The sequence below is a fragment of the Schistocerca americana genome, chromosome 4 (assembly GCF_021461395.2).
Source record: "Schistocerca americana isolate TAMUIC-IGC-003095 chromosome 4, iqSchAmer2.1, whole genome shotgun sequence".
NCBI classification, from domain to species: Eukaryota; Metazoa; Arthropoda; class Insecta; order Orthoptera; family Acrididae; genus Schistocerca; species Schistocerca americana.
The window spans coordinates 249,177,702-249,191,387 of NC_060122.1; the positions used below are offsets into that span (position 1 = coordinate 249,177,702).

The 13,686-nt window shown below is 40.7% G+C and overlaps 1 protein-coding gene across 3 annotated transcripts in view; it reads right to left on the bottom strand.

The window, feature by feature from the left end:
- Nucleotides 1-432: 432 nt before the first annotated feature.
- Nucleotides 433-13,686, bottom strand: part of LOC124613893 (glycine-rich protein 23-like) — an 89,546-nt gene continuing 76,292 nt past the window's right edge. For 2 of the 3 annotated variants that reach the window (XM_047142634.1, XM_047142633.1), the window contains exon 2: nucleotides 433-868. In XM_047142634.1, the coding sequence (XP_046998590.1) occupies nucleotides 554-868 (315 nt within the window). In that variant the 3' untranslated portion in view covers nucleotides 433-553. Of the gene's footprint in view, nucleotides 869-8,982; nucleotides 9,011-13,686 lie in introns of those variants that run through there. The other variant, XM_047142635.1, reaches the window with a different exon arrangement.

Below are 13,686 nucleotides of genomic sequence, written 5' to 3' on the forward strand. Positions count from 1 at the left end.
AACGTACCAATCATATCTCTTGTCTTACTCAGGTGGGAGAGGAAAGCCTACTAGCTCTCCTCTCCCGCATTTCATAGAAGTGTGGTGGTGAAGAGATCACTCCTTTGGGCGTTGGCTAGGCTGATACATATAATCTCTTTTCAAATCAATAAATTTTACCAACAGCCGCACACTTTAAGATATTTTATTTTATTCTCAAAGCAACCAGTTTCGTCAATTCATAATAAAACAAAATATCTTTAAGTCTGTACGTGCTGATGTCCCCTAGCCGTAATGGACCAACAGAGACATATAATTTCTGGTCATGGACTGACTACAATACGTTGCCACAAATGGCTTACCATTCCCACCTCGCAAACTCGTCAATTAGCTACTATCAGTCCTCACTTATACACTGATTTTAATGAAATTTGGACAAAGTAATTTACACAATGATGATTATTATGCTTTATTCACAGTTAAATTGCGCACAAGTCAGCTGAAATGAAGAAGTGAAGTAGTTTGTGGAGAGCTGTAGCTGGTGCAGGTGCATCGTTCAGCCGCCAAAACCGCGTCAGCGTCCGGGTCCGAAGCCGCCACCGCCGAAACCAGGACGGCCTCCTCCAGGGCCGAAGCCACCACCTCCTCCAGGGCCAAAGCCGCCGCCTCCTCCAGGGCCGAAGCCGCCACCTCCTCCAGGGCCGAAGCCGCCACCTCCTCCAGGGCCGAAGCCGCCACCTCCTCCAGGGCCAAAGCCGCCACCTCCTCCAGGGCCAAAGCCGCCACCACCACCGGGCCTCCCGAAACCTCCGCCAGGACGGCCGAAACCGCCCTGGCCAAACTGCGCATGAGCCAAGGTGGCAACACACAGGAGAAGTGTGAACAGTGTCTGCCAACAGAGGAATAGTGACTATGTCAATGTATGAAGTACATGAGATCCACTTGCGTGTCACAATGAATAAGAAACATTGTCTTCATTACTGTTTTATTACTGATTACTGATTTTGATCTGACTAGCCGATCATCTTTACTAGGGTCCACTTATGTGTGATTTGACACTTTAAGACAAAAGAAAAATACACACCATGAAGGAGTCATCCGAATGGGACGTTAATTGGCAGATGTTATTGACTTGTACAGACAAACAATGATTAACTTTCAGAAAAACTGGATGATCTATTCAAGAGGAAGTGCTGCACAAACTGAAGAAGTCAATAACACGGTGCTCCAACACTGGGCCTTATGCAGGCATTTATTCTGCTTGGTATTGATTGATATATTTGTTCCATGTGGTCCTGGGGGATTTCTTTTTCTTCTTTCTTCTGATTGGTTTGATGTGGCTCACCACGAATTCCTCTCCTGTGCTAACCTCTTCGTCTCAGAGTAGCACTTGCAACCTATGTCCTCAATTAGTTGCTAGATGTATTCCAATCTTCTCTACGTTTTTTGCCCGCTACAGCTCCCTCTAGTCCATGAAAGTCGTTCCCTCATGTCTTAAGAGATGTCCTATCATCCTGCCCCTTCTCCTTATCAGTGTTTTCCACATATTCCTTTCCTCTCCGATTCTGCGCAGAACCTCCTCATTCCTTACCTTATCAGTCCACCTAATTTTCAACATTCGTCTGTAGCACCACATCTCAAGTGCTTCGATTCTCTTCCGTTCCAGTTTTCCCACAGTCCATGTTTCACTATCATAGAATGCTGTACTCTAGATGTACAGTAACATGGGGTGGCCGCGCGGTCTAGAGCGTCTTGTCACGCTCCGCGCGGCTTCCCCAGTCGGAGTTTCGAGTCCTCCCTCGGGCATGGGCGTGTGTGTGTCGTCCTTAGCATAAGTTTGTTTAAGTTAGATTAAGTAGTGTGTAAGTTTAAGGACCGATGACATCAGCAGTTTGGTCGCTTAAGACCTCATGACAAATTTCGAAGTTGCAGACGTACATTGTCAGAAATAGCTATCTCAAATTAAGGCCGATATTTGATATTAGTTGATTTCTCTTGACCAGGATTGCTCTTTTTGCCATTGCTAGTCTCCTTTTGATGTCCTCCTTGCTCTGTCCGTCATTGGTTATTTTGCAGCCTATGTATCAGAATTCCTTAACTCCATCTGATTTGTGACCATCAATCCTGATGGAAAGTTTCTCGCTGTTCTCATTTCTACTATTCTCACTACCTTCGTCTTTCTTGGGTTTCCTCTCAATCCATAGTATGAACTCATTAGACAGTTAAATCCGTTCTGCAGATCATGTAATTCATCTTCACTTTTACTCACGATACCAACGTCATCATCGAATCGTCTCATTGATATCCTTTCACCTTTATTCCACTTCTGAACCTTTCTTTTATTTTCATAATTGCTTCCTCAGTGTGCAGATTGAACAGTAGGGGTGAAAGACTACATCGCTGTCTAATGCCCTTTTCAATCTGTTCTTGGATTTCCACTCTGTAATGTTCCCGCTTGGTAGTTGGGCATATTATGCATTAACCGTTTTTCCCCATAACTTAACCCTATTTTTCTTAGAATTTCAATCATATCGCACCATTTTACATTCTAAGAGGCTTTTAACTGGTCAATAAATCCTACGAAAAGTCTTGATTTTTCATTAGTCATCCTTCCATCATCAACAGCAATGTCAGATTTGCTGGGGGATATCATGCCAAATTCCTTGGCCATCAATCCTGGTTGCTGGTCCATATGGCAGGCGACAGTCAGGTTGGTATCTCACTGCCGTACGGAGTGTCTCCAGACACGTTCTCGGCCTGGAGTCTCATTGATTGGAGTACACTTGCCTTCAGTGGTGAATCTCCTCTGAACTGAGCCCCATGACCAGCCAAGACGCGGGGTGTGGGGGTGTGGAGGGGGCTCCTATGACAGACATCCGCTGCAGCCTAACAGTACGATATTATATGTCCCGTACAGGGTACTGCAGGAGCGGATTATTAATGAATAAGAAAATAGGAATGTGAGTAAACAGCATATTTAATGGATTACCGCAGCCAAAATAAGGAAAAAGGCAACACCCTTCCTTATAAAAAAAATGGCTCGGAGCACTATGGGACTTAACAGCTGAGGTCATCACTCCCCTAGAACTTAGACCTACTTAAACCTAACTAACCTAAGGACATCACACACATCCATGCCCATGATTCGAACCTGCGACCGTAGTGGTTGCGCGGTTCCAGACTGAAGCGCCAAGAACCGCTCGGCCACACCGACCGGCCCTTCCTTATAGCACAAGTTTATTTCTCTACCAGGTCCGCAGATCATGAAGAGGCTGAAATAATAGATGAGGTAGAATAAATTATTTGGATTGTTAAGGGAGATGAAATTATGATAGTGATGGAGGAGTGTAAATTAATTGTAGGAAAAGGAAGACAAGTTGAAATAGTAGGAATACATGGGCTGGTAATGAAAGGGGAAGCAGTCTAGTAGAACTCTTCACGGAGAACAGTTAAATCACTACTGATCATTTTAGAATCACCAAATGAGCCATATACAAGTTTAACACCTGGGGACACCGGAAGCTTTTAATAAATTGCACAGTATGATTCCGTGATGACGTTACATTATTTCGGCGATGATGCAGTAGGGTAAAATTATGAACCTGGGATAAGGGACCAGGTCCAAATACGACCGAATCGAAAGTTACAAGCAAGAGTCGTCCTAATGCATTTGATAGTACATCTTCTCTACTGCAAGCTCTTTACTTTTCCAATTTTGGGAGGAGGAATTATGGATCAAAACAAAAGAGTCCAGTAAACATGGCCTCTAAAGTGCATAAGTTAAGATCTAAGAGCACTAGTTCATCTTCACTAATGTGAAACTTATCTCTACTACTGAACAAGTGTTCACAGCTCTTAGGGTCCGCAGCTCGTGGTCTAGTGGCTAGCATTGCTGCCCCTGGGTCACGGGACCCCTGGGTTCGATTCCTGGCCGGGTTAGGGATTCTCTCTGCCCGCGGACTGGGTGTTTGTGTTGTCCCCATCATTTTATCCTCATGATCATCGTTTGTCACAGTGGCTAGATTGGGCTGTGGGAAAAAACTGGACAGTGTAAAAATTTGGATTTTGTACGGCCGCTAATGACCGCACAGTTCAGCGCCCCATAAACCAAACATCATCATCATCAACAGCTCTTAGGGAATTCATTTAGATCCCATGTTCAATAGATAATTCTTCCTTGTTTTGTTCCGTAACACCTCGTCCCAAAACATGAAAAGCAAAGCAGTTGCTCCGAGCAAGGTGGCACAGTGATTACCATATTGGATTCCCATTCGGTAGGACGAAAATTCAAACCCCCGTCTGGTCATCCTGATTTAGGTTTTCCGTGACTTCCCTAAATCGCTTCAGGCAAATGCCGGGATAGTTCCTTCGAAAGGGCACGGCAGACTCCCTTCCCCATACTTCCCTAGTCCGAAGGGGTCGATAGCCACCCTGTTTGGTCCTCCTCCACCCTGCACCCATCCCCCCCCCCTCCCAGATCAACCAATTAACCAAAGAATTTGCAGTAGAAGAGGTCCACTATCAGAGTTATCATTACGATTATCGATTGTAACTTTCGACAAGGTCGTTTCCAGACCAGGGCTCCTTACCACAAACTGGTACATTTACCTTTTACTATCATCCCTGAAAGTTTGTAACATCTTCACGGAATCACCCGGCATAACGGTAAGGCAGAGATTTCGAAACAATATTTGAAACTGAGAAACATATGACAATCCTTTATTGGTTGTGAAATTCACTTTAAATCGGAAGAAATTTCTGAGCAGAAAACTAGAGAGACTTGACGTGTAAGTCACAACAGCCGGGTGTAGCTGAGATTTCCAAAGAAAGCATTATAATGAACGGACTGCATCTTTGAAAAGGCTTAAAGCAAACGACGAATGAGTAACTTTGAGCGACGGATTGTGAAGAGAGCATAGAAGCACCTTTATAGAGAGGCAAGAGAGGCAAGAACGAAGTACAAATCCTGCCGCGGTGGCCGAGCGGTTCTAGGCGCTTCAGTTCGGAACCGCGCGACTGCTACGGTCGCAGGTTCGAATCCTGCCTCGGGCATGAATAAGTGTGATGTCCTTAGGTCAGTTAGAGTTACGTTGTTCTAAGTTCTAGGGGACTCATGACCTCAGATGTTAAGTCCCGAGACATATATTTTAATCGGCGAAAGGAGAAAATGTAAAAACCTATCCAGTAAATCATGCAAAACGAAATACAGACGTTTAAATATGAGACTGGCAATGCAAAGGTGCAGAGCGGGAATAGACATAAGAAAATGCATGTCTTCGGGAACGATAGATGAAGCCTATAGGGAAATACAAGAAATCTTTAGAGAAAGAAGAAGCAGCTGTACCAACACCGGTACTAAAGAGTTCAGATGGCAACGCAGTATCAATCAGATAATGTAAGTCTGAAAGGTGGAAAGAATATATAGAAGGGTTATACAAATGAAGCAAACATTAAGACAATATTATGGAGAGGGGAGAGGAAATATCAATTTGAGGCTGAAGATATCGTATTTGAAAGGGTACCGAGAGGCCAAAGTCACAACACGGCTCGTGGAGTGGACGAAATTCTCATAGAATTATCGAGAAAGATTTCATTGAAGAAAAACAGTAAGTGTCTTACATCAAATAATAACCCCGTGAATGCTCGGTAAGAGTCTCCGACAGTAATTCTTGTTGTGCGCGGTACGTATCTCCAAGATGTTTCAGATAAGGTGTTTACCTCTGCAACTTACTAAATAATAAGCTCGATGAGCTGTTGGAAGTCGGTTAGATTGTAGAACATATCCTTACACTACTGTACATAACGCACGTCGCCCAATGGCATGCATGAAAAAAAAGGTTCTGTCTGCAACGTGGAATAATTAATCCTAGATTACTTTGAAAAATGCATCGAGGAAGATTTTCGTTCTTGATATCATAAATTTTGCTTCTCGTCTGTAGGTCATTTAGAAAGAGTAGCGACTTATGATGCAAGGAAAATGGGCACTCGTTTTGACATTTCACTTAAATGAACATTTCGATATCAAAGCATCCTTCTGAAAGCAGCCAATAAAGTGCAACATGTTGCATCCCCTCTTAAAACTATGAACGTTTCTACCTCGATAACGTAGATTGGTGGAAATTAGAATTAAGTTAATCTGTATGCGTTTTCAATACAGCAACTGCATTTTGCGAAACAATAATGTTTTATGTAACAAAAATTAAAGTTTCTTGCAGCAACTCCCTGGAAAATAACGAAATAAACAATTTCGTCACTCGGGAGATAGAGCAACATTTCTTATGTTACCTGTCTAAATAAATATTCCTTTCATTTATTAACTAGTAAGTTACAGAGGAAAACTCCTTATCCGAAACACTTTTTAATGAGTATGAAAACCTTGTCAGCTTTACTTTTGGACAGGTATTGTGGTATGACTGAAGGAAAGAAAAAAGATAGGGTTTAACGCCGCGTCGACATTGAGGTCATTAGAGACGGAGCACAATCTCGGATTGGGTTAATAAGAGGAGAGAAACTGGCCGTATTCTTTCAAATGAACCATCGGGGCATTTGCCTGGAGCGATTTAGAAAAATCACGGAAATCCTGAATGTGGACTCAGGTTTGAACAGTCGTCCTCCAGAATGCGAGTCCAGCGTGCTAACCACTGCGCCGCCTCGCTCGGTACGTGTTACGACCGGTTTCGTTTCTCTGATCATCTTCAGGTTTGCCGAGTTATGTTGAAGTTTAGATACAGATGGTGTGTAATATTATAGACAACATCCAAGATCAGTGATCGTAAAACTAGTGCTACAAAATATATAGATTCAATGTGAATTTTTTTTACTCGCAATATGCAGCTTCCACTTTCTCTCTTTATCCCTGCCCTCTCTCTCTCTCTCTCTCTCTCTCTCTCACACACACACACACACACACACACACACTGTGTATTACAAACAGACACACACACACATACACACATTTGTACTTTTCATCAAAACTTTAGTAGTACACTGACAAACTACTGAGACAGCAATTCGAAAAGTGCTTCTCATTGAGAGGTCAATGTGTGGGAACGTGGTCTTAAAATGTATTCCCTACCTGTCCCAAACAGACACACGGAATAAATTCTAGGCCGTTAACTGTCAGTCTTATTCACCTCTGCAACAGCATTCTTTTTCCCATAGTACTCCAAATGCTTTCCTTCCTAAGCACTGACAAAATGTCCCTCTTATATTCCGCAAATGATGCTTTGTGTCATTACTAAAACTTGTACTGACGCGGAGGTATGTTTTAGTGCGCTTACATTTTTCAGTATCAGCTGATACTTAATCCCTTAATGACGTTCGTTGAGAATCCGCATCATACCGAAGCGACTCTAACGGATGGAAGGTTAATTGGTTTTCAGTGCCAGTGAGTGTGGGTGCAGTTTCTACGCGATGTTACCAGCGCTTATGATACATTTTACTGTCTCCTGAGTGTTTTGGGTACTCCTAGAGCGACTTGCCGTTCGCGCAGTTGCTTGCTACGAACACACACACACACACACACACACACACACACACACGCACACACACACAAACACAAACACACACATGCAAACGAGGAGTTATCGTAATTGTTTGGACGATTATTGCTAGATACAGAGCGAAGTTCAGTTCTGAAAAATATTTATTTACTTATAATACCTATGACATGAAGTAAATCACATATTGATGTAATAAACTAATTGCACGTGAAAGTTAATTCCAAAAAAATTATTTGTTTAAAGTAATCACAAGCGGGCATTTATGTGTCTTCATAGGCACATGAAAGAGATGAAATTATGTGAAATGAAATAAAATATTCCGTTTTTTTCAAAGCACCATATACTTCAATTTATTACAAGTTTCCAATAATTCAAATGAACAGTCGAACTTAGCATTTTTGGCTGATTACTTTTCACTGTTAATACTTTGAAGGTTTTATTTTATTAGCGATGCATCATCCAAAATATATGCTCCACGAAATGAAAATGACAATTTGAAAGTTAAGTACATCTTGCGGAGAAGGACAGTGACAGTTCCAAAATTAGCGATAATAAAAATAGTTGTCTACCATAATTGAAGTTTAGAACAGCAGTACCACTTTGTAAGTAGGAAAAAGGCATGAGAAATAAGGAGAAGTAGGCATTCGGTCAGTGCAGAGACAGAACAACTACGCAAGAAGCATTAGGGCCCAACTAGACCGGTTCCGCTTGAACTGATGCAGTACGTCATTATCCGGACATTACAGCCGCAAGACCAAATTTTAGGGAAGAGACAATATTCTTGTGCTGTAACTGTAACTAACGATCTTCTGTGTGTATAAAAGAGAATAAATTCATCCCAAGAATTTCGCGAATACGGCTATATTTTGTAATATACAGTTATTTGAATTGTATCCCATCACTTTTTTTATTTTTAACAATGTAAATCCTATCAATGCATCACCGATATGTTAAATAATTTTCATTTTCAAATTGAATGTTGTCAGCTTTTTATTTCTCAAATGCCTCTGGTTGCAAACGTGAGGCATACCCAATTACACCTGAGAGGTATAACACATGTTAGAATTGACCATACGTACCCTTAAATACTTCGTTACTAGTTACCCAATATGATTTTTCCAATTTTCTTCCAAACAGAATTTTGTTCAGATATTAAGAGGATAAAGCTTTCTTTTTGTAAGTTAAGGTGTGGTTTAGACCAATAATTATTGTAAGCTGATGATCAGTAGCTATGCATCAGCAGCAGAAGACGCTCATAAGTAGCGTCAGACAGTTACAAAGTAAATCTAAAAATAAGTTCATCGGAATGAAACGATAATTTTAACGCTCTTGAAACGATAAGATGATGACGATATCATCTCCCGACGCCACAAGCCACTCGAGATTCGTCTCCATTACAGCCTCTACTCAGTGCCCAGTAAGTAAATCCACGCGAAGTGTTGACAATGATGGCAACGAAATCTTATTCTTATATGCGTGGCGAAGACGCGGAGGCACTCACCAGCAGTTTAGCCATGGTGTGGTCCGCAGCTAGCAACACCGTGTGGCGTTTGGCGGCCGAACGTGGCTTATATATACAATCGTAACCTTGTACGCTGTTTAGTAAATATTAACTGTCCAAACAGTGTACCGGGCGGATTGTTTTCGCGACTTCAGCGGGAATTTCATGGCCGTGGTGGTTTCGGCAGCAGGTATCAAACAAGAGTTTCATTGCCCTGTCGAAAAGCAGCCTTTACTACTGACTCATTCAGTATGCGCTATTGTGAGCTAATTCCTTGATGGTAGCGGACGCTGAAATTTATCATCTATGAGATAAGACATTGTCTCTAACGCATTACGTGTGGAGAAATTATAATGAAACATTTCATTTGGCTCTAACAACAAGAGCAGATAATCATAAAATTGTAGTTGTACAAGCGATGTATGACGTTTGTGACATGATTCACCCAGTTTGGGAAAGTGAATGGTGCTCCACATTCAAGACGTCACCTCCAATACGGAGAACATAAAAAATAACGTCTGGATATTTTGACTGAGAGATCGCAAGAGGTTAATCCACCGCGAATGCAGACAGAATTTCATTCCACTTTTACGGTCTGTTAAGTCTAGCCGTGGCCGGCATTACACTCAGATGGTACAAGACATGGCCCTAGTTCTTTCACAGCCCAATAGAGTGAACTTTTGTCCCTCATGCATTAATTTACTTTCAATTGTTGGCTGAGATACACAAGAAGAGACATGAGTATAGCTTACGCATCGCGTTTTGGGGCTACATTGCTCTGCAGCCACCTCCAAGATCGGAAAATGAGTCATGCCGCGGCGTCTAAATGTATTGGGAAATCAAAGTCATTTGTATTAAAAAGGGTAACGAGCTATAAATTGCTTAAAAACGTGGAGAATTTTGAAGAACGTGGCTCAGTCTGTTAAGTGAATCGAAAAACGGGAAAAAGAATTTTAACCTTTTTTCGGGAAACCCGTTCGTAACACTACGTCAAGTGCAACCAAAATTCGATTTGAAAAAGCTGTCAACGCTAATTAGACGGCTTGGAAGTCTCTTGCAGGAAAACTTGGTTTCAAGCATGCCTCGGAGATGCCAAGCAATTATCGATGCTAAGGGTGGCTGGACGTATTATTAATTGTAACTGCATTTTCCTATCGTTCATATATCTGGTGTACGTATATGTTTTAGTTTTTTGTCAAAAACATTTTTCTACTGATTAACCCGACCACGATCTTACTTAACAGACTGTATATTAGCATACTTCTCTATCTTTGCTTGAGTGTTGTGTTTTTATGTGTAACCGTTTATTGTTTCTCTGTAAGTACAAGGCGGTGTCGTTTTGATGTACAGGGAGGAATCTGGTGCTGAAAAAACTCACGATTAGTGACAAGAAGGCTACCGAGTCTCTGATCATTGTCAACTGCGACACATGGTTGCAATCGATACGGCCCTGCAGCGAAATTTAGATATTAATCCACAAAACTGGTACACGAAAAGGCACATTGATACCTGCTGCATTTCGGACAATGACGACAGTCTATTCCACCATCACTACTTCCCAAATTCTTTGACGTTTTATTGTCATCTACACCTTTCTTAGGAAATGCGCTCTTATACATATGACTCAGCATTTTTGTGTATGCCGTATATCATAAGAGTTTAGTGGGGTACCAGATAGTGTTCCGTACTTGGTCTCCACTTTTGATACAGCTACGGGCAGCCGGATATAACGGTATCACTCTGTCCTAGTACTGCTGCTGGTACGTTGATTTGGGCAATATTTAACACATTTTACGTAGAATGATTTTTATTAAATTTGGATTAGACACAAAAGTATGGTTTTGGACATTTATTTTTGTTTTAGTTTTCTTACCATTCACGATTTTTTGTTTACTGTGTATTGATAAGATGGAGCACGTGAAACCTGAGATTTCAGCATTCACAATTATTTAGGGTCTTTTACATTAATCAACGCGTTCAAATCAGCTCGCTACTTTTGTTCCTTGGAGGCCGTTTGTCTAAAATACCGTATTTATGTATGTTGTTACGGATTTCTACTTTGCTTGCTGGTGACCTGCACCACGTGGGTTCGTTGTTACCTTTTTAAGTCTCTTACACCGTTTCTACAATTTTTTACCTATCACGTTTGTTGTACATGCCAGTTATTTTAAGTTGGGCACTGTTTCATATTTTCCTCTTTTTCAGAATTTACATTTGTTTGAGATTGTGTTGTTTTATGCTGTCATAGGTTTAAAGTATATCAGTGGTTACCGTAGAAGATTCCAGCTTTCTCACATATACTAATAATCACACATATGATTTGCTGTGAAACATTTTCCTACTGTTTGTTTTCATGTTCATGTACTTTTATACATTTTATGATTTAAGGTATATATATATATATATATATATATATATATATATATATATATATTAACGTGTACATCAATAAATAATGTTGAAGTACTGTAGTATTGTATATTTTACATCAATTAAGTTATTAGACAGAGGCATTCCGATAAACAGGACCTGAAGATAACGCAAATTCAGCGTTGAAACTAGTCATCTGAATAATAAATACTCTGAAAATACGGCTCTGGTGTTCAACTTCCATTACTTATATTGTCAGCCGCTGTCCCACATCCACAACATGGATGGACTAACGCAAGTACTTGAGTATACCACCACAATGCTAGAGTCTCTCAGAAACATTAGGTTTCGGAAACAGATACCGAAACAGCAAATTTAACATTGTCGGTAATGTTCAAAGAAAGATTGTTCCCCGATTTTTGAATTAAATTAAAGTTTCCAAAACAAATGCTTACCTTTACAGGGTGGAGTACGCATTCTGGAGCTTCCAAATAGATTACAAATTGAGATGATCTTGGTGTCTATGAGAACTCCCAAGCCAACTTACGTATCCAACAAGGTTTCGTCTAAAGCGTTTGGGTAGGTGATAAATACTGTCAGACTGTAGGTTGATTCCAGCTGTGAGACATGCTCAAATGCCTCACCTTACCTCTACTCGATGTTGCCGGCCAAAAAAGGAAGGTCCAAACTTTTGCCTCAGCCCAGAACTTACAATGTCTTGGAGGTGACTTTTAGCACATTCCTGTAGAATTTACATCTACGAAACTGTAAACTGTACATAACACTTCACTTTTCAGTAGCGCGCACACACTGACACACACGCACACACTGACACACACACTGACACACACACACACACACACACACACACACACACACACACAAACACACACGCACACACATATACACACACACATCTTGGCTGTCAAATGATTTTTTACAATTAAACAGATCACCCTTGAGCTCTCTCAAAATGAGAAAATTCAAGTACTAATTACCATTCCACATGCAAAACACTAGGATTTCGGATGTACGCCTTTCGGCAAACTCCAACATGAGTGTCAGACCGAATCTTACCAGTATTATTTGCTCCTATGGATATTGTTAGCAAATTTACCACTGATCTGCTGGAATTCAAAAAGACGTATTGCAGCAAGTTATCATGGATGATTGCGGCTTGTTCCATAAATAAGTATGATAGGACTACTAATTTTCATTACCTATTTAAAGAACTATGCCTGAGACTTCCCGTAGAAACACCATTATTCATGAGAAAGTGATACTTAATATTTAACATGCAGCAAGAACCTCCCTTTGTATCACCTGGTGTAACGGCTGGCAACTTTTTCGATGAAAAAAGAAGAATATATGATTTGGGATTAACGTTACACCAAAGACGTGCTCAAACACAGAGAAATATAACAACTCTGTTACTTAACGACTCTGTAACCTAAGTTTGTTAAATACAGGGTTTCCATCTTTTAACTGGAGTCCTCTACGCCGAGCAAACATATGGAAACAGGAGTAAGAAGGCCTGAGTACATGTACTCAACAGGGATCTTAATTCATAGCTGAGATCTTGCAAAATCGCAAATTATCTCAGAAAGTGGTAATTAAGCACCATTTTTACGGAAAAATTTGCTAAAATGTGTGACATGTTAATCCTAAAATACAATCGGAATGGATATTGGTTGGACTGGCTTCGCCTCTCACAGAAAATACATGAAAAACGGCATCTAATATCAGTCGAAAAGTACCTAGGCAATTGCAGGAACTTGTTTGTTGCGTGTAACGAATAATATTCAATAGCTCGTATTAATCGCTTTCATAATGACTAATGACTATCAAAGTAGTTTACAGTTTCGCAAGCTCTTCTGTGACTCGGAGGGAAAAGACCATAAATAAATTTCGCCATAAAATTTACCCTTTCCTATATATTACAGTGATTTTCACAGTACAGTTTGCGTGCTACACATAGAGCTTAAGCAAAACTCTTGCGTACAACTATTTTCACTGTTACTTCAATTGAAAGTCAATTCTGTTTCACATGCATGATCACAAAAGTCTATTCAACATTAAACACTAAAAATCACTTTAGAAACATCCTTCACTAATGTCATTATTCTCTACACCGCTCCCGTCACTGACGACCGAATGTATGAATCAAATACTAGTAAGGTTTCCTTTTTTCAGTTTTGAGTCCTTCGTAAATACGGTACCAATCCGGACTATAGAGATTTTACACAGACTCTATTGCGCCAAATTGTGCAACAGAAAAATGGTTCAAATGGCTCAGAGCACTATGGGACTTAACTGCTGAGGTCATCAGTCCCC